Source organism: Sinohyriopsis cumingii, chromosome 17 (assembly GCF_028554795.1).
Source record: "Sinohyriopsis cumingii isolate HCF-2022 chromosome 17, ASM2855479v2, whole genome shotgun sequence".
NCBI lineage: Eukaryota > Metazoa > Mollusca > Bivalvia > Unionida > Unionidae > Sinohyriopsis > Sinohyriopsis cumingii.
The window spans coordinates 25,452,603-25,474,092 of NC_142977.1; the positions used below are offsets into that span (position 1 = coordinate 25,452,603).

General features: G+C 34.0%; 1 protein-coding gene across 3 annotated transcripts in view; it reads left to right on the forward strand.

Moving 5' to 3' along the window:
- Nucleotides 1-21,490, forward strand: part of LOC149778279 (uncharacterized) — a 333,696-nt gene that overhangs the window by 130,511 nt on the left and 181,695 nt on the right. For 2 of the 3 annotated variants that reach the window (XM_089939080.1, XM_089939081.1), the window contains exons 7-13: nt 657-722; nt 3,890-4,172; nt 8,628-8,723; nt 13,579-13,737; nt 16,487-16,633; nt 20,528-20,660; nt 21,243-21,313. In XM_089939080.1, the coding sequence (XP_089795206.1) occupies nt 657-722; nt 3,890-4,172; nt 8,628-8,723; nt 13,579-13,737; nt 16,487-16,633; nt 20,528-20,660; nt 21,243-21,313 (955 nt within the window). The remainder of the gene's footprint in view (nt 1-656; nt 723-3,889; nt 4,173-8,627; nt 8,724-13,578; nt 13,738-16,486; nt 16,634-20,527; nt 20,661-21,242; nt 21,314-21,490) is intronic. The other variant, XM_089939082.1, reaches the window with a different exon arrangement.

A 21,490-nucleotide genomic window follows, 5' to 3' on the forward strand; every position in this document is an offset into this window, starting at 1 on the left:
CAAATTTCATGTGTACATGAGATGCTTTTCTAAACTTTCTTTGTATCATCTACATGTCAAGCATACCATGTTACTTGGTATTTTAGTAGCACATGTAACACATTAATGGCTGTATCTTGCCGAGGGAATGAGAACTAAGTGTCTTCCCCATGGCACACTGATACAGTAGGCCCAGGCCAGCCTGAATAGATATCAAATCCATGACCCTTGTATTAGGAGTCTGTTGATTAACCAAGTTCCGCGTAACCTCAGCCTACATGTGCATTTCAGAAATTGACCTTTCCTATTGGCTAATAATGTGTGTACGAGTTGTGCCTTTACAAACATCATATTCATTTTTGCAGACAAGAAATATATTTATTTAATTAGGTTGTAATAAAATAAATGTATCACGATAAGACTGATAAAAGAACTTAGACTAGCTGCTATGTTTGAACCATCAGATTGTTGTTTGCTCACAAGTGGCTATTACATGAGGCTGAGTATCATTCTCTTAGTTGGTTAAAGATTGTTGCATACTTTAATGGAAGCCAGTTTTTCCAAAAGGATCCCAATTTTTCAGAATGCTGGGGTTTCAGGGGGCCCAATTTTTATGATTGGGCATGCCAGCTTGCAAAATTCAGACTAAATGTTAACTGATGTCTTTGCTTCAATAGACAGTCGCAAAGGGGAAGAAGCAAGTAAAGGTACAAGGTCAAGATCTTTACCTCCCTTGTTTGAAGGTAGCTATGGTAACTTATATCAATCATCCATATTGTTTGTATCCAGCCTAAATTATAGCATGATATTTTTGTTTCCTGGCAGTGAGTTACACTATTCCTCTCTGAATACACAAAAATCAGTCATTTTTGTACTTGCTTATAGTCAAGATAAAGTGTTTATTGGTCTATATAAAAATCCATGCCAAGCATAAATGTGTCATTTTGAAGAGGCATTGTAGTATTTGCTGCTGTAAAAGATGGTGTCATGACTTTAATTTGGAAATAAATGTTTTTGGAAAGAAATAAAGTTAAAACCAAGACTGGAATTCTAGAAAACAACTTTAAAATTCATAAATGAAATGAATTTATGGTAATGTATACAATGATTAAAGGAAAATAAGAAGCATGATCTTCAGAAAGGACATTTATGTTTGGGTCAAGTATTCAGTTTTGCTTGAAAGTTGTATTGGGTCACAATTTTATCAGCTTTATTTGTTTCTGCCATTATTCTTTCTTGTATGTGTTTGTAACCTAATTTTAGAATCTTTGCCTTACATTTTATTGTTTTGTCTTTTATAGTTAGATTTTGGGGAAGAGTTTATCTACCTGTTTTTTATGTCAAGTTCTTTGTTTTTACTTTGCTAGGGCTTTGCTTTCACTGTCATCATAGCAATTATAGTCCTTATTTAAGTACTAGCACACACACACACACACAAACACACACACACACACACACAAACACACACACACACAAACACACACACACACACACACACACACAAACACACACACACACACACACACAAACACAAACACACACACACACAAACACACACACACACACACACACACACACACACACACACACACAAACACACAGAGACATAGCCAATCCATTCATGGCTTTGTTTTTAAGATTTATTTTTTTATACCATATACCATATATACATATACTTCTTGGTATGCTGCTCCTGGACATGAAACACACCCATATATTTGACTAAATTTGGTGTTGTGGTTATGGACTAAATTTTGGATTAAGTCCCCACCATTTTTCAGTGAGTTTATTTTAATGGAAGCAAATGTGGATTGTTTACAATTATGCACTGATTTTTGCTTTTATTTTCTCTCAGGTAATTTCAGCATTATATGGCAATGAAATACTTTTGATTTGTAATATTATTTTCATTTGTAATACCAGCATTGTACTGATGTGCCCATAATCCCTATAATACTGGATACACGTATGCATTTCATTCATAATACCAGCATAGTACTGATGCGCCCATATACCCTATAATACTGGATACACATATGCATTTCAGTCATTTAAAAATGACCAGGATCCTTCATGTTTTTTTTAGCTATCTCCTCTTAACTTTTCATCAAAATGATTTCATATTTCTTTATAAAAAGCATTTATAAAGGATTACATGTATTTGATTATTGGAATTATTGGCTGTTCCTTTTGAGAAGATCAGGTGGATTCTTCACAGTCTGACATCATGTCTGTGCTGATATAGTTCTAATTTTTTTTTGGTCTTTTTGGCTCAGCAACTTTGTATATACATATATATTATGCTATGGAACTTTGTCTAAATTAAAGAATTTAATTTATTCATATGCTTCCTTTAAACTAAGAACATTTTTTATGCTCATTTCTAAAATGTGCAAAGTTGGAGTGTTGCATATCTACATTACATCTCTGTGCCTATTAAAATATTCACACCTTTCTGCTCGATTACACAGAATTGAAAGAAAGTTTAAAACTGTTAAATGTCAGACTTTAATGTGACTATAGTTTATTACTTTTGGTACAAGAAAATGTTAATATTGTTCTTGAACCTATGTCCATGCCAAGAATGAGTAATCTCTGACAGAATGGATGTTATGTTACACAACTGGTTGCTGGTTCTTGTTGACCATTTGCCAGCTTTCAAGTAGAGATCTCAGTCATTCCTGTTGACCATTTGACAGCTTTCAAGTAGATATCTTGGTCATTCCTGTTGACATTTGGCAGTAGAGATCTCGATTATTCCTGTTGACCATTTGCCAGCTTTCAAGTAGAGATCTCAGTCATTCCTGTTAACCATTTGCCAGCTTTCAAGTACAGATCTCCGTCGTTCCTTTTGACCATTTGCCAGCTTTCAAGTAGAGATCTCAGTCATTCCTGTTGACCATTTGACAGCTTTCAAGTAGAGATCTTGGTCATTCCTGTTGACATTTGACAGTAGAGATCTCGGTTATTCCTGTTGACCATTTGCCAGCTTTCAAGTAGAGATCTCAGTCATTCCTTTTGACCATTTGCCAGCTTTCAAGTAGAGTTCTCGGTCATTCCTGTTGACCATTTGCCAGTTTTCAAGTAGAGATCTCAGTCATTCCTGTTGACCTTTTGCCAGCTTTAAAGTAGAGATCTCAGTCATTCCTGTTGACCATTTGCCAGCTTTCAAGTAGAGATCTTGGTCATTCCTGTTGACCATTTGACAGCTTTCAAGTAGAGATCTCGGTAATTCCTGTTGAAAATTTGACAGCTTTCAAGTAGAGATCTCGGTTGTTTCTTTTGACCATTTGCCAGCTTTCAAGTAGAGATCTCAGTCATTCCATGATTCTTTTAGAGCCGTATATTAAGCTACAGAAATTCCAAATATCCTTCAGTCATTCATGACACAAGAAATTTTCAGAGATATAGCAAGACTGTAAGAATTTCTCCCATTCTGAGACTGTGCTTTAGCAAGGACATGCTTTCAGTGATATATTTTCATGATGTTATTAATTAATTTTTAAACTCTTGAAGATTTGGTCATGAATGAGCTAATTAGGATGTTTTATAAAAATCATTCTTACATTTGCATTTTCAATTATTCAAAGATGGGGCAGACCAAGTTAACAGACAAAATGTGATACCTGTCCAAATTAACTTGATTCAGCATGAAATTACAAGGATTTAAAATTTAGTGTCTCTTACTTTGGAAAATTTAAATTTCTTCTTGATGCTTAAACAACTAAAATTTAAAACAAAGCACAATTACAATTTACAGTTTTCTTTTATATAATAATCTCATGAAAGAATAAAGCTATATGACTTGAAGACAAAAATACCCCAAGCCTTTAATAAGTCTCTTTTCTGCATTAATATCTTTATTGACTTAATTTTGATTTTACATTTTTGTGTGTGGATTTTTTTTCAGGTTTAGAAAGCTCAAAAAGCTTGCCTTTAGAAGTAGAAGGAACAGAGATTCAAAGGGACAGGTTGTTAGATAGCAAGAGGCTGTCAGAGTCTGCATCAGCACTCCATTCCGACTTTAGCAGTCAAATTGGCAGTGATGAAGTTTTTGGGAAGGACAGCTTAGAATTGTGGAGAAAATCAAGTGGACAAAAACTGAGGAAATTGAGTTCTCTTACAGTGGAGCAAGTTTCACATGTAAGGCATGGGCAACATTTCGATCAGGCAGATCACGTGGACAGAAGCAGGTCAGCATATTCTGTTTACTTGTTATATATATCACACACCTAATGGTGGGGAGTTCCAACTTGCATTGTCCAGTAGCAGGTGCTGTTTACTACTTTCTCAAGCCAATTACACCAATTTGCACTTGATTTTACAGCAAGCAATCCTGTGTCAAAGCCTCTAAAATTTGTTAAGTGGATGCATTCAATATCATCACCATTACTAAAAATACAAATATTTTCAAACAACTTCATCTCAAAAATCACTAAACAGAATTTTCCCAAATTTAACAGAAGGCAGCATCACATTATTCAAAAATCTGACAACAAATATGACTTCTGCTACTGAAACAGAAAACTTTCAGATTTTTCAAGTTACTGAAAATAGATAAACCTTGCTATGACTTCTCAAAAACCAGTCCATTGAACAGGATTGGACCAAGTGTTACAGAAATGATGTCAATCCTCTATCCAGTATGGCCACCATTTTCAAGAAATATCAGTACCTTTGAATGGTTTCTCAAAAACTACTCTTCAGAATTTGACCAAATCTGACTGAAATCATCCAGGCATGAATGGCTTTTAGACTTATACAAATGATGCATAGCTCAAATAAAATCTGGCTGCTGTTAGTAATAATAGTAGTGAAACAATTAACAACTTCAAAAATACTATTCATTAGAGAATTTGTCCAAATTGGACATAACCCTCTCAAAGAGGCTTTTCATTATTTGGCAGCTGTGACACAAAAGACAAGACACTTACAGAATTTTATCTCTAGAATCAGCTTAACAGATATGAGCAACTTTTTTGAAAGAGTCCTGGCATAGAGGCCTTTCATTATAGGATATGGTGTTGAGGTGCCCTCCGACATGGATGAAGATATAAAACTTAGAGAATCCTTGAAACAATTGCAATCAACAGCTTTGGACAGAAACATTTGGGCAGATATGAGACAAATGAGCGATTTGTCCAATAATGAGCCAGCTCACCCCTACCCACACTCAATTTTTTATCCTATTCGTGATTAAAGTCATAGTTTATCTTGGATTAAATATTGTATTTTGGACACACACACACACACACACACATGTTACAATATTTACTTAATAAAACACACTGAAAAAAATAGCATTCCTGACCCACAAAAATGGTGGGAAATGTGCAATTTATGGTAAAATCTGTGTGCAGCAAGTTAATGAGAATGAAAACGGTCTACAAAATCATTAGCAGACACCAAAATGGAATTTTAAATAAAAATTAAACAAATCTGCCTGTTTGTGGGACAAGTGTAGTCCTTGCTTCTTACTAAAAAAATTTAGTAATGTCACCATAACTGCTATTTTTCTGACCTCTTTTCATGGACCACAGGGGATTGATCCCAAAACAATATCCCTTGCAGATGGTTGTCACATGGGCATGCTATGTACATAGTTCCATCAAGAGGTTTTGAACGAGATAGTGTTATGGAAAGATAGACAGACAGAGGGACCGAGGGCATAACAGTATCAACTTTGCATGGGCATAATGCCTAGATAATGCAGCCATTTAGCATTTGGCTGGTGTTTAGTTAAAAATGTGTGATAAGCACAGTACTTTTATTTCAGATGTGCTCAGAACTTATGGAATGGATAGTTATAACATAGTTTATATTGATCTAATGCACCTTCACAATTTAATACATGGTTTTTTTACAGCAGAAACTATGCACTGGACTTCAGAAATGCTTACAAATAATTTGTTGTTGTTTTGCAATACTTCAACACATTAAAAAAATGTCTTTATGCATTTTTCGTCAATTGTTTGCTTAAAATATGCAGTTAAGTTGTTTTTCTAGAGTTCTAAAGCTTAATTTTTACCATGATTCACAACTTAATTTTTACCTTGATTCAAACTTAAATTTTACCATGATTCACAACTGAATTTTTACAATGATTCACAACTGAATTTTTACAATGATTCAAACTTAAAATTTACCATGATTCACAACTTAATTTTTTACCATGATTCACAACTGAATTTTTATCTTGATTCAAGCTTAAAATTTTACCATGATTCACAGCTTAATATTTTCTATGATTCTAAACCTAAATTTTAGCATGATTCACAACTTAATTTTTACACTGATTCACAAATTAGTTTTTACCATGATTCACAATATCTTAATTTTTACCATAATTCAAACTTTATTTTTACCATGATTCACAATATCTTAATTTTTCCATGATTCACAACTTTATTTTTACCATGATTCACAACTTTATTTTTGCCATGATTCACAACTTCATTCTTACCATGATTCAAACTTTATTTTTACCATGATTCACAACTTTATTTTTACCATGATTCACAATATCTTAATTTTTCAATGATTCACAACTTTATTTTTACCATGATTCACAACTTTATTTTTGCCATGATTCACAACTTCATTCTTACCATGATTCAAACTTTATTTTTACCATGATTCACAACTTTATTTTTACCATGATTCACAATATCTTAATTTTTCCATGATTCACAACTTAATTTGTACCATGATTCACAACTTTATTTTTGCCACGATTCACAACTTCATTCTTACCATGATTCAAACTTTATTTTTACCATGATTCACAACTTTATTTTTGCCATGATTCACAACTTAATTTGTACCATGATTCACAACTTTATTTTTACCATGATTCACAACTTAATTTGTACCATGATTCACAACTTATTTGTACCATGATTCACAACTTTATTTTTCCATGATTCACAACTTTATTTTTCCATGATTCACAAATTTATTTTTACCATGATTCACAACTTTATTTTTCCATGATTCACAACTTTATTTTTGCCATGATTCAAACTTTATTTTTGCCATGATTCACAACTTTATCTTTACAATGATTCACAACTTTATTTTTACCTTGATTCAAACTTAATTTTTACCATGATTCACAACTTTATTTTTGCCATGATTCACAACTTTATTTTTACCATGATTCACAACTTTATTTTTACCATGATTCACAACTTTACTTTTACCATGATTCACAACTTAATTTTTACCATGATTCACAACCTTATTTTTATCATGATTCACAACTTTATTCTTTTAATATTTTTTTCATCCATATCTCAAACTTGTATTTGCGATCAGCCTGTTTACTAATAATCATACGAGCATTTCTGTCATGATCCTGAACTTCATTCATATAATATTATTGAACATAACATTTACATTATTATCTACAACCTGTCATCTAATATAGTACCTTTCGTATTCTTACAGCTTAAATTTAATCTTTACTATAATTTGTTCCATATGTAATGTCTGTTGACCAATAAAGCATTTATTTGTAAAGACATGTTGATTGTATGCATTCAGTATTTAAAGCAACTGGCCTAAGACAAAAAGGCTTAAGTATAACAGTTTTACTATTAGTACCTATTGAATATTGTAAACCAAGAACACTGGATTGAATTTTGAGTACGGATATCACTAATGAATCCATAACTATTCATTTTTATTAAAATATTTTGGTCACTCCATTATTAGATGTAAACAGATCTCAACATTTTTTGTAGATTCTTGAATTTTCTTGGTGATTGGGAATGGTAATGGACTTAAAAATTTTTGTGTTTTAAATGAAATTTCCAGAAAAATATTGTTTAGATTAGGAATTTCTGTATAGTTCTTTGGATTTATGTCATTTTCCTGATATTTGTGGGATTGGGGCTTGTAATTCATGTGCTGAAGTTTCTTGGTTTACAATATTTCATGCTGCTGTTGCATGTAATAATAACCTTAATTTAGTGTAATAGAGATTTAGCTAACATTTTTTAAATTTAAATCAAATTTAAATTATTTTTACCTTAACAATTTTTTAATACGTATAGTCACTATGCATTAATTTTCTAACCAAATTTTGCAAACTTTAATGTTTAAGACATGTTTGCAACATATTTATGACATTTTTATAACATGTTTATGACATGTTTATGACATATTTATGACGTGTTTACAGCAGTTTATTCTTATGAGCAATGTGTAAATTACATTTTTATAGTCATCCAAAACACATAGCTTGACACATAAAAAGAATCCAAAAAATGAATTTATTTTACTAATTGTGGATGGTTAGTAATTTACTAAATGTGGATAGTTAGCAACGTATTTGACTAATTACAGATGGTTAGTTATTTATTTGACTAACTGAGGATGGTTAGTAATTTATTTACTAACTGTGGATGGTTAGTAATTTATTTTACTAATTGTGGATGGTTAGTAATTTATTTGACTAATTTTGGATGGTGACTAATTTACTAAATGTGGATGGTTTGTAATGTATTTGACTAATTACAGATGGTTAGTAATTTATTTTACTAATTGAGGATGGTTGGTAATTATAAAACATACTTTGATTCAGCACTCTAACTCTGAGAATGGTGAGCAGTTAATAAGTTTTAATACATAACATTTTCATTCAGCTCTGTGTCTGGCTCAAGTGACTCGGCAGTTGACAAAGGGGAGACTGCTTTACAGGAAATGTCATTGCGTCTCACAGAACTTGAGAAGGAATTGATGTAAGTGACTAATGATGTTTAAAAGTTACTTTAAACCAAGGAACTTCAAAGACATTTTGAGTTTTGCCTTGTTTGCATGTGATAGCATAATCCACATTAGAAAGTTATTGTATTCTATATAATGCAATGTATATGGGTCAGATATCAGCAGTGTAGGGTCAAGTAATAAAGATACGGGTCAAATGTCAAGAATATATTGTTAAATGTCAAGGTTCTAGGGTTAAATGTCAAGGTTCTAGGGTCAAATGTCAAGAATATATTGTTAAATGTCAAGGTTCTAGGGTTAAATGTCAAGGTAACCTGATTAATAGATTATAAAAATGGCAAGTACTTCATGATTTGTGGCAACTGAACAGAAGTTGGGACTTTAAAAGTCCTAGTTTTTCTATGGTGAATAAAGTCCCAATGATTTGAAACAGTTTTTGTGTTTCCCATTAATGAAGGACCATCAGTGACATTTGTTTATATTTTTAAAACTATTGAATACACTTGCATAAAACTCGGGTCCAACTGCAAACTGCATTAACCCTTATCTGCAATTGCATAAAATGGCAGCAGATCAGGGTCTGTCTTGTTTTTTGTTATACTGATTACTCATAACAAGATGGTAAGACTTGGATCTGCCACAACATTTTTCAACAACATATCTGCAATGATGAGTTTGCTGTTGGACCCACTATATGTGACTATTTAAGTTACTGTATCTAAACTAATAATACCCATACTGTAAACTTAAAAATTTTAATTTTTGTAAATTTCACAGGATCGGAATGTACATATTATGCTTGCATTAGAATTACACCCTATATTTTACACCCTGTATTGACAGCTCAGGTGGCCTCATTGGTTAGAGTGTCCCCCTTAGATGTGAGAGGTCACGTGTTTGAACCCCAGCAGTCATACCAATGACTTATAAAAGTGGTACTGGCAGCTGCCTTACATGGCGCTCAGCATTAAGAGGTTAGTGTTAGGACTGGTCAACCTAGTGTCAGGATAATGTGACTGGGTGGGAGATGATAATACATGTTTGTGGCATGATGCCTCAGTGCTTAACATCATTATATACTGCCACACAGCAAACATCATAGCGATATGACAGAAAAATTGTTAAAGCTATGTTAAAAATTCCAATCACATAGACACACATCCCACAAACTGACCTTAAAACATCGCAAAAGAGATTTTTGTTTGAAATTTACCTCAAATATTTTCAATAGCACCTTTTTTTATATTTTTTATTTCTGTATTTATCAACAATTGTAGTAATGATATTTTATGGATTTCTTGTTTAGAGTTCAGTATAGTGTGTACTTTGTTGTAACAGTTCTTGCACAGAAATACAAAGTATTCAGACATTGGAGATATTAAATAAATTTTATTGGATTCAGACATTAGGGATATCAAATAAACTATTATTTGATTCAGACATTGGAGATATCAAATAAACTAACACTGGATTCAGATATTGGAGATATCAAAATAAACTATCATTGGATAGCTCTGGACAAATACGTACATTTACTTATAAAGGAAGGTAGTGTTTATGAGTATAAAGATTGTTTGATGGCATGTTATGGCTTAAAACAAAATTGTTTTTCAAAAGCGTTGTGCTAATGTATTGGTCAACATGTCTAGATTGTATGCTATCTATTGTGCAAGGATAACAAAGTGACTAGGTACACACTTGTGAAGCTTGTCATGGACTTGTATTAATCTTTTGATAGCTTTGCTGAAATTAACATTGCCTTTTCAAATTCATAATCCTATAATGTTGATATTTTTATTCATTTCACATGCATCAATATACAAATTTATGCACATGACCATCCTTGCATTAATGTGTTTGGACTAACTGATCTAGCTGTTCCATTTGTTTCTAATGAGTCCCAGCGGCTTAGTGGTCAGTGTGCTAGACTCATGACCAGACATTTGTGGGTTCAGTCTTGCATTTGGATTAATTTGAATCAGCTTCTTTGGTAAATCCCAGGGAGAGGCACGTTGCTAACCAGGTCTAGCTTTAGTGGTGTGCCCCAGGTTATAGTACTTTCCTTGCCTGGGTTCATCATTCATTTGCCCCCTGGGTAAGACACTATACGTCTGGTTGCTTTTGCTTACTTTCATGTTTTTATGTGCTGTAAAGCACCAAAATCAAGAAGAAACCATTGATTCTCTGGCCTGCTGTGTCAAGATGTGACACTTATGAGAATAGGAGTCTTATAAAAAAAAGCCTTAGAAATCTTGCTAATTAAAGAAAATAAGACACAGCATGCTTTGATTTTTTTGAGGAAATGTTATGTAGACAGTCCTCATGGGTGCCATCCCTGATGAGGCTTTGATCAGACTTGCAGTGTGTATGTATCTTATGATGAATGAATGACAAGTACCAAAACAGGGTCTCTGTGTCCTACTTTCTACTGTGATTTATTTAAACTGACTGGTGTTAATAAAGTGGAAGTATATGTTTGCTCCTCCGGCCAACATATGTATAATTTATAAAATGATTCTTAGTTTACTGTTCCCCAACTTAATTGTTTAGAAGTGAGTATGTGAATTTATGGATTTTTATATGTCTGCCATATGGTGGAGTGTACATATTATGTTATAATGTCCTTCCATCCACCTGTCTGTTGCCAATTTCTTTTCTGCACAATATTTCAAATTCTCTACATTTTTGCTGTATTAATTTAAACAGTTAGTATGGGTATAAAGGCAGCAACAAGTTCTCAGGAGTTGCCAGAAAACCAATGTCAGTAATTTTTTGGGTTAGTCAGAAGACAGCAAGCAAAGAATTTTTAAGGAGGGCCAAGTGCGAAATAACAATAAAGATAATTTTGAACTGAATGAGTCTGGAACTTCAACCATGAGGTGACACATAATACATCATTTTAATAATAGGCTTAAGCCTGACGAAATTATTTTCTCTTATTTTGATCAGAGTTTCAATCAAAATGTCAGCTTGAAGCACTTCACATGCATCCTTGACACATATATCCCGAAGCGAGACAACTGTACTGATGCATAGTTTTGTAGTATATAATGATTTTTAATAATGTTATTAATTTCCCCAGATGTTACCATGAGGTAGATAAAGAAGTTTATCGCATAAAAAACCCAGACTGAATGGTAATGATGGATCATTTTAAGTATCAGTTATTGATCATACAAGAAAATCAACATGTCACATCTGAAACAAATATGATTTTTAAAATAAGTCTGTGTATACTCAAAATCATCAATAAGACATTTAATTATATCAGACGCAAATAGAGGAAACTGTGTCATGTATGAAATGAATATAAAAATAGTAATTTCGCTAAGAATTCTTTACAGACAGGAGGAAATGAGGAGCACCTTTAGCATTTGTGGAACTTTTGATAAAGAAAGGGGTGCCTTTAAGATGAGGACCATTTTTTTGTGATGAGATCTTTTACTGATGATAAAATTATAATTTTATTGTTTTGGATGTAGTAATGGACAAAAGTACATTGATACATGTATCATACATTAAAATAAACAAATAAAAGTGGAATAGATAGAAAATAAGACTTTTTAAAATTTATTGTTAGACAGGTATAGAGGAAGGGTCTTAAAAGGACAGAGGGGACAGTCTTGAAGGCACACAGGTGGGGGCTAGGTGGAGGTCCCTTTTAATTCTGTATGCTGTAGAACTGGAAAGTATATTGAAAAAATCTGCAAATGCTGAAAATCAGTTTAACTGTATGTACTCACTTATAAGTTGAGTCCAACTGCATACTACACAGTCCCAGATCTACCATCAGATACTGTGCTGGCAGATCTGGGTCTCTGAAGTTTGTTAGGAATAATCAGTAGAACCAGCAACTTAGACCCTGATCTGCTGGTGCATTATGCTGTGGCAGATCAGGATCTTTGTTGTTTGCAGTATGACAACCTATAAACGAGTATATATGATATTGGGTTAAGTTGTCAGTCTAAGAAAGAAAGTTTTTACATGATGAAGCTTGTTTTAACAGGTTTAGTACATGTCATTTTGCATGCCTTTTTGTTTTTAAAAACTTATTTGTTGGCAGAGGTAGCTCAGTTGGTTGAATGTAGGACTCATAATCCAAAGGTAATGGGTTCAATACCTGCCCAAGCCAGCTTTGGTGGCTGCCTCTGTGTCCTTGGCAAGGGCACTTAACTCCTATTTCCTCTGCATGATATAGCCAATAATATGTTAAAAGTATCATTAAAATTAAAAGAAAAAAATGTGTAGGCATTTGGTCTGTAATTTATAAGTATAGCAATTAATCAGATGTTGGTGAAATTTAATATATAAGCATTCCAACGGGTTTAAAATGTTGCAACAGAAAAGGAAATATTGAAAATATTTATTAATAACTAAACCAGAAAATGTGTCTTGTTTGGTTGCAGATTTGCTGTTGCTTTAGTTTTGTTATTATCCTTTGATGCTGTTTGCTATTTATTAATTTTGTTTCATTTATAGTAGACAACAATACTATACAATTTCACCCAACAGCAGTATTTTATTCTATTATATTGCTGTTAAAAATTAATTAATTACTGACTTCAGACAAGTCCTGGCGGTATTCTTACATGTAAGACCTGACGCTGATATTTATGTTGTGGGACAATATCACCTAAACAAAATCAACGTTTGCTATGTCTTACATGTATGACTACTTGCTGCTACTAGTATAAATTTTGACTCCAATAGTTCATGTGACCAAGCAAACTGAATAAGGCTGGTGCCCTACTTTTCCTTAGCTAAGCAGGGTGTCTTCTCAAAATATCTAAGGATATTACCTTCCTTTTTTCAGATGGCCTATATTACAAATAAAAATTATTATTATTATTATTATTATTATTATTTCAGCGCTGCTAAGTGCAGTTTAGCAAACGTGCTGAATCAGCAAACTTGCTACCAAGAGCTACTACAGAAGAGGGATGATACCATCAGGGTCCTTGAGGAAAAGTTTGAGGGCAGCCTAGGTGAGAAGGCTGCAGGAAATAAAACTACAAACAAGCATCATGGGTAATTGAATTCATTTATTTTCTTTTGCCTCCACCATCATTGTAGGACAAGGCATACATATAGCATGACTCAGGTTCATCAGTCATGTTGTAACTATGTCACAATTTTTATTTCACTCCACAACTTTGGAAGGCCTTCATAGATTGAAACTATTAAGTAGAACAAGGGCAAGTTAATTTTCACCTTTTTTATTTTGAAAGTTTAAAGAGTTACTGTTTCTGTTTTCTTCTGATGTTTTTATTTGCATTGTGCATTGCAAATTTCATTCAATAACATTTGAAAAGCCTAATTGATTGAAAATGAAATTAGAGATGAGATGAGATGAAACAGGAAGGAGACTTGGGTCAGGTTTGACTTTTTCAGTCATAAATGTACCATCTATTCTCACTCAGCTGCAAACAAGATAGACCCTGATCTGCCACTGCATAATACACCACTGATATGCCACTACATATTGCACCAGATATCAGGGTCTGTGTTCTACTTATTACTCCAAATTGCATAGAACAGGCTCTTATTGTGCATAATGTAACTGCAAATATGGGCCTATGCAGTTTGCAGTTGGACCCGACCTATCAAAGATATAACATCATACATTTTATTTCCACTTTATAGCTTTTGAAGGACATTGATTTAGCAAAAGATCTGACATTAAATATACCAAGATCAAGTTTGATTTGTCACCCATTTTCCAACAGAAATTAAATTAAGTTACATACACTCCTTGATTTGGAAGTTTCTCCTGGCGACATTAGTTTTGTCAGTAACTTTCAAAGGACATCATGCATGGCTGGCTAAATTTAAGGTAAAGCTTACATTAAAAATCATTAGCCATGTTTGAATTTGTTTCACATCAAAATTTGACAAAATTATGGACATAATTCGACCTTTGATCTTGCATATTGAATCATAGTTTCATAAATAACATCCTACTGATGTGTTTTTTCACTTGTATATGTAGAAGTCACAGAAATCATTGGTTATGCTGGACTTGAACTTTTGGATGATGGGAAAATTTTGAACATTTAGTTAAAGGTCAAAGTTTATAATGGCAATATAAGTTATCAACAACTGGTATTTTTCTGGCTCAGCAAGTCAGTATGTATGAATATACAGGTAATGGACATAATAGTTTATGAAAATATTAAAAACTATATGTCATTATCTGAACAATTGCAGCATGACTTAAGTAATGCATGAATCATTATTTTGCCCACCATCACAAACAATTTTGCTTTTTATGCATTGAAGAGCTCCAAAGGATAAAATCCATTTGGTATAAAAATGGTCTTTGTGCAAATTATGTACGTGGTATGAAAGGTTATGTCATCTGCAAATTGAGATTTAAGTTTTACATTTTTCAAGCTTAATTGTTTTGATAAAAATAAGTGAACACCTCATTGAACTTCAGGTATTTTTACCTCTATGACCTCTGACCTTATGCAATGGGAGATAACTCATCTGTCTGTGTAGAAGGTATAGACCAGTGTTGTGCAATAAATTTCAACCTCAGGTGTTAGCACCTATTCTCAAAATGGGTGACTAAAACTCTTTGAAGGCAGATAATCTCATTCCATTACATCTAATCTCATTCCATTACATTTGTTCTTCATCTTTTATGGCTGATAGTAAAGTTAAAAATTGGTACATACTTGAAGGCATCAGAAAGTTCCTAAATGAGCACTCACGTTGATATGAAAAATAATTCCTACTGTAAATATGTTATTGTTTTGTAAACCTGAAACAAAATTTCAACATTTTAGGCAGAATATTAATGGGGAAATGAAAGACAGGAAATGTATGTGCCTCTTCATGGTAAAGTAAAGTCATTTTCACTTTCTGATGTGTCAAAGTGAAATGTCATAGAGAAGGGTGACTGTTTCACCAATTTTGCATGATTAGTTAAATTTACAATATCTTGTGTACCTCATAATCATATTTAACAGAGCTTTAGTTAATAACGTAGATAATTTCAAATTGGTACTTTACTCCTCAGTTTGGAACATGCATCGCTTTTTAAATTTTATTGGTGCATTTTATGAATACTGCAAAACACAAACTTGTAATACCAGACTGAGTCTTAATCACCAAGGCATTAATCATGCCTTTTTAAAACACCTAAGCACCTTAGTGACTGAGTCTAATTACATGCTGCATTCAATTTGATGGCTCTTTTTAAAGGAATGTTCTCAGAGTAACCAAGTGTTGTCATTTCAAACTTGCATGGAAAAGCCACATCTTGTTGTGATAGCATAATTTATATTGATCAAATGTGACATCATAAAACTAGAATTTAACTTATGACTGGAGTAATCACTGGCAGCCTTGGACTAAATAGTAAATTTAAGTTATTTTCATAATTGGAATGTTTGTAAACATTATTTGTTTTTAGTCAGTATATTTTGTATGAAATATTTAAATATGCTTCTTTTTTAATATTCCATTATATTGAGATTCTTGAATCATTTTTCTCAATTAGTGTCAAGTAGAGACATAGACTGATTTGACACAAAAATTCACTAATTGATGAAGAGTTATAACATTTGCTTTTACATTAAAATTTTCTACACATTTCAGCTATAACACTGCATTGAAAAAATGTTAATGATGAAAACTTTCATATATTCTTGTAAACAAAATGTATATGGTAGTTTGCAAAATTGGTATACATGGAATTTACTGAATTTATGAATGCTTATTGACACAGGATCAGACCTGGAATTGAAAATGTTTAATGAAATTATTTCAGCAAATCACCAAATGTGCATCGCAGTGATAAAGAATTCCAGGAAAAGATCAGAGTTTTACAGAACCAAAATCGTTTTCTTAATGAGGAGGTGAAGAAGCTGGCAAAAATCAGGCTGCTGGAACATGGGAAATATGAAGAGCAAAGCCAGTATGTCTGTCATTACATCTTTTTCAGATTCACCATTAACTCTTTCAGAGCATAAACCAGATGGATATAGAGGTGTGCTTGCCATATCATACCCTCCCCACATTGTCCTCATTTCAGAGCATAACCCAGATGGATATAGAGGTGTGCTTGCCATATCATACCCTCTCCACATTGTCCTCATTTCAGAGCATAAACCAGATGGATATAGAGTTGTGCTTGCCATATCATACCCTCCCCACATTGTCCTCATTTCAGAGCATAAACCAGATGGATACAGAGTTGTGCTTGCCATATCAAACACTCCCCACATTGTCCTCATTTCAGACCATAAACCAGATGGATATAGAGTTGTGCTTGCCATATCATACCCTTCCCACATTGTCCTCATTTCAGAGCATAAACCAGATGGATATAGAGGTGTGTTTGCCATATCATACCCTCCCCACATTGTCCTTATTTAAGGCTTTAGTGAATAAACTGAAACAAACCACCTGTTCCACCATTTCCATATTATAGTGTCCGGAGAGAGGAATAAGTTCTGACATAAGAAGCCACCCTGACTTTGCAATTTTTATTTTAAAAAATGCAGTGTATCTTGGATCTACTCTCTATACAGCCATTCCCACTACCATCTGATCCAAGTCCTTCCCACTACTCTGCAACCAAGGCCCTTCTCCTTAGCCTACAAGCAAGGCCTTTAATGTACCTGCAATCAAGGTCCTTCCTACTGCCCCACAAACAAGACTCTTCCCACCATCCTACAAGCAAGACCCATCCCACTGCCCTACAAGCAAGGCCCATCTCACTGCCCTGCAAACAAGGCCCTTGCTACCATCCTACAAGCAAGGCATTTAACATACCCTGTAATCAAAGTCTTTCCCACTATGCTACAAGCAAGGCCCTTCCTACTACCCTGCAAGCAAGGCCTTTCCCACTATGCTACAAGCAATGTCATTCCCACTATGCTACAAGCAATGTCATTCCCACTATGCTACAAGCAATGTCACTCCCACTATGCTACAAGCAAGGCCCTTCCTACTACCCTACAGCAAGGTCATTCCCATTATGCTACAATTAAGGAAGGCCTTTCCCACTTTGCTACAAGCAAGGTCATTCCCACTATACTACAAGAAAGACTTTTTCTGCTACCCTACAAGGAAGGTCATTTCCACTATGCTGCAAGTAAGACCCTTCCCACTGCCCCACAAGCAAGGCCCTTCCCACCATCCTATAAGCAAGACCCATCCCACTGCCTTACAAGCAAGGCCCATCTCACTGCCCTGCAAGCAAGGCCCTTCCCACTATCTTACAAGCAAGGCCTTTAACATACCCTGTAATCAAAGTCTTTCCCACTATGCTACAAGCAAGGTCCTTCCTACTACCCTGCAGTCAAGGTCTTTCTCATTATGCTACAAGCAATGGCATTCCCACTATGCTACAAGCAATGTAATTCCCACTATGCTACAAGCAATGTTACTCCCACTATGCTACAAGCAAGGCCCTTCCTACTACCCTACAGCAAGGTCATTCCCATTATTCTACAATTAAGCAAGGCCCTTCCCACTATGCTACAAGCAAGGTCATTCCCACTATACTACAAGAAAGACTCTTTCTACTACCCTACAAGGAAGGTCATTTCCACTATGCTACAAGTAAGACCCTTCCCACTGCCCTACAAGCAATGTCCTTCCCACTATCCTACAAGCAATGCCTTTAACATACTCAGCAATCAAGGTCTTTCCCACTAAGCTTCAAGCATGGTCATTCTCACTATGCTGCAAGCAAGGCACTTCACACTATGCTACAAGCAAGGTCATTCCCACTATGCTACAAGATAGACTCTTTCTACTACCCTACAAGCAAGGTCATTACCACAATGCTACAAGAAAGACTCTTTCTACTACCCTACAAGCAAGGTCATTACCACTATGATACAAGCAAGGTCATTCCCACTATGCAACAAGCAAGACCCTTCCTACTACCCTACAAGCATGGCCCCTCTAACTATCGAAAAGCAAGGCCCTTCCTACTACCCTACAAGCATAGCCCTTCCCACTACCCTACAAGCAAGGTCATTCCCACCATGCTATAAGCAAGGCCTTTCCTACTACCCTACAAGCAAGGTCATTCCAACTATGCGACAAAAACAAGGCCTTTCCTACTACCCTATAAGCAAGGTCATTCCCACTGTGCTACAAGCAAGTTCATTCCCACTATGTTACAAGCATGACCCTTCCATATCCCCACAAGTCTGGCCATCTCCTTTTGCTTCCTCATGATCCCTTAAATATCTCCTAAAAATATATACTTGTTCCATGTACTCGGTCTTTATTTATTGTAGAATTAATATAATTATTATGAATATTCTTTTTCTAACTTCTAAATAGATGACATACTAAATTTCTTTATTAGTAGTAAATCTTTGGCTTTCATTCCAAAACAAATGTCCCTTTATCCAAAACAATTATAAAGTTGTCCCTGTTACCATCTCCAATGTAAAATATTTCTAGGGGCCCTGGATGGTCTAGTGACACAAGGTGCTCACTTTTACAGATCCCAGACATCTCACATCTGTCTACATGGATCTCATTCTCAACTCAGCCAGTGAAGTTATGTGATAAAGCTTGCCAGTAGCTTCCCATGGGTTTGGTGGTTCTTCCTGAGGTTTTTCCCAGTTCTTCCTCCACCATGTACAGTCTATCATGTGTTAAAAAATGTTGTTAAACCCACAAAAGCAAACTAAACCTGTACAAAATTTCTAACTGCAGTACTATCTTGTCAGTGTTACTTTAAAATGTAAAATCTAGTTTTCTTATAATGTATATAGTTATTTAAAAAATGTTGAACCTTGAATTTAAAGACCCAGTAAAAAAAAAAATTGTACCACATATGATCAAGAAGCCCCAGTCCCCCTCCATTTCCTGACTGTACTTAGAAAACAACAAAGCTATTTTTTAATCAAAATCATTTTTGTAACCTGGTATGAGCTTTTATGTGCATTTATTTTATTATAGCCATTAAAAAGGAATAATAAAGCATTTTATATTTGTTTCAGTGCACACATGTCTATATGATATCTAGTAGTTGTAAGTTCCACTCACTGCCTTGAGTCAATAATATGTTGCGAGATAAGTAAGGATAGAGAAAAAGTACACAGTATTCAAGCAATTAGTTAATGAAAATGAAAGAGAACAATGCATGATAATAGTACTGTATATGAAAATGATATTTAATAGTTATCCAAGCATATCTCATTTTATCCAAGCATGTTCAACACTCTGCTGCAATTCATGCATATTACATAGTGTTTGGTAATTAACTGTGCTTCAGGCAGTAGTTCTAAATGGACAAAAGCTACTAATACAATGATCCCCAGTTTTGGGTCCTCACTGGGACAAAATAGTCAAAGACATATGCCCCAATGAAAAAGTCACCATTCTCATTGAAAATCCTCCCTTGTTTGAAGTCAAGACTCACGACCAAATTTTGCGAATCTCCCAATTCATCCTTAGCTGATCTATCTATTCTCTCACAGGTATATATTTATAAACCAGACACTAGATGGTCCTAAATGAAAATGGTTCTCTTTTGACAATAATGATGCTTGTGTATAGATAACTATCAAATTGTCATGAACTACATGTACAAGTCTTTAGTTAGGAAGGTAAAAAGACAATACCTTAAATATTTGTTCAGCATATTATATATATATATATATATATATATATATATATATATATATATATATATATATATATATATATATATATATATATATATATGAGTACTATATTAGTTGGAAGAGTTATGTTTTTACTTTTGTAGGTTAATGGGAAAGGGACATAACTCTTTGAACTTCAGAACTTGCATAATTGCTTCTTTTTTCATTTATAGAATGCTGCTGAGCCTGGAAGCAGAGATTGAAAAATGGAAGCTGGATTATGTGTCTGTGATCCAGTCAAGTATCCACTACCCAGGAGAAGATGGCATGGAAGATATGGAGTTGTGTTTGTATGGTGAAGACAGGGTAAGAAAAAGATTGTTTGCCCTAAGCTGGTAACTTTTTTTTAGTGACTTATATTTCACATGTCAAACAGAAACTAGTTCCCTTGCAGCTTTATCATTCTCACAACAGGTAAAAATGAGCAGGTGACAAAAGATGAGTTGCAAATAGATTATTATTCATGTATAACCTCAAATAATACATTTTAAACAATTTTTAGTTCCTCTCCAGGAATCAACAGTATACAAAATTAATAGTTTGCATGTCAGTAAAATAGCTTATACTGATTATTGTTTTATGTTTTTTCTTATCCAGATCACTGAAATAAAAAAATCTCGTGTCTTTTGAAGAATCACATTCTTTATACCCTTGACTGCAACACTCAAAGGGGGCATATTGTTTTGTTGCTGTACCTTTATTCATCTGTCCATATATCAGAATGTCTTTCTTGAACCTTTTTTAGCACAATAGTATAAAAACTACTTAACGTGGATCAGTGAAAATTTGTACACATATGCATAGAATTTGAAGCATATGGTGTTATCTCTAAATTGCAAAGACAAAAAACTTGGGCCTTAACTTACTTTGTATATTTCCATTAAACAGCATAAAAAGAGAATTCAGCACATGCTAGAGGAAGCTAGAAAGACAAATCCAAGTTTGCCAACTTATGAAAGGTAATTCCCAATTTTTCTCAGCTTAGTGGTGAATGGGTTTATTGAGACATGAAGAATGGCATCTTTAATACTAGTAATTCTTGTGTTTGTAAAATTCTTGAAACATTGTTATTGGAGTATGTCAAAGAATAACTTAAACAATAGAATGGTTATAGAATTGTTTAGATAATCAAAATA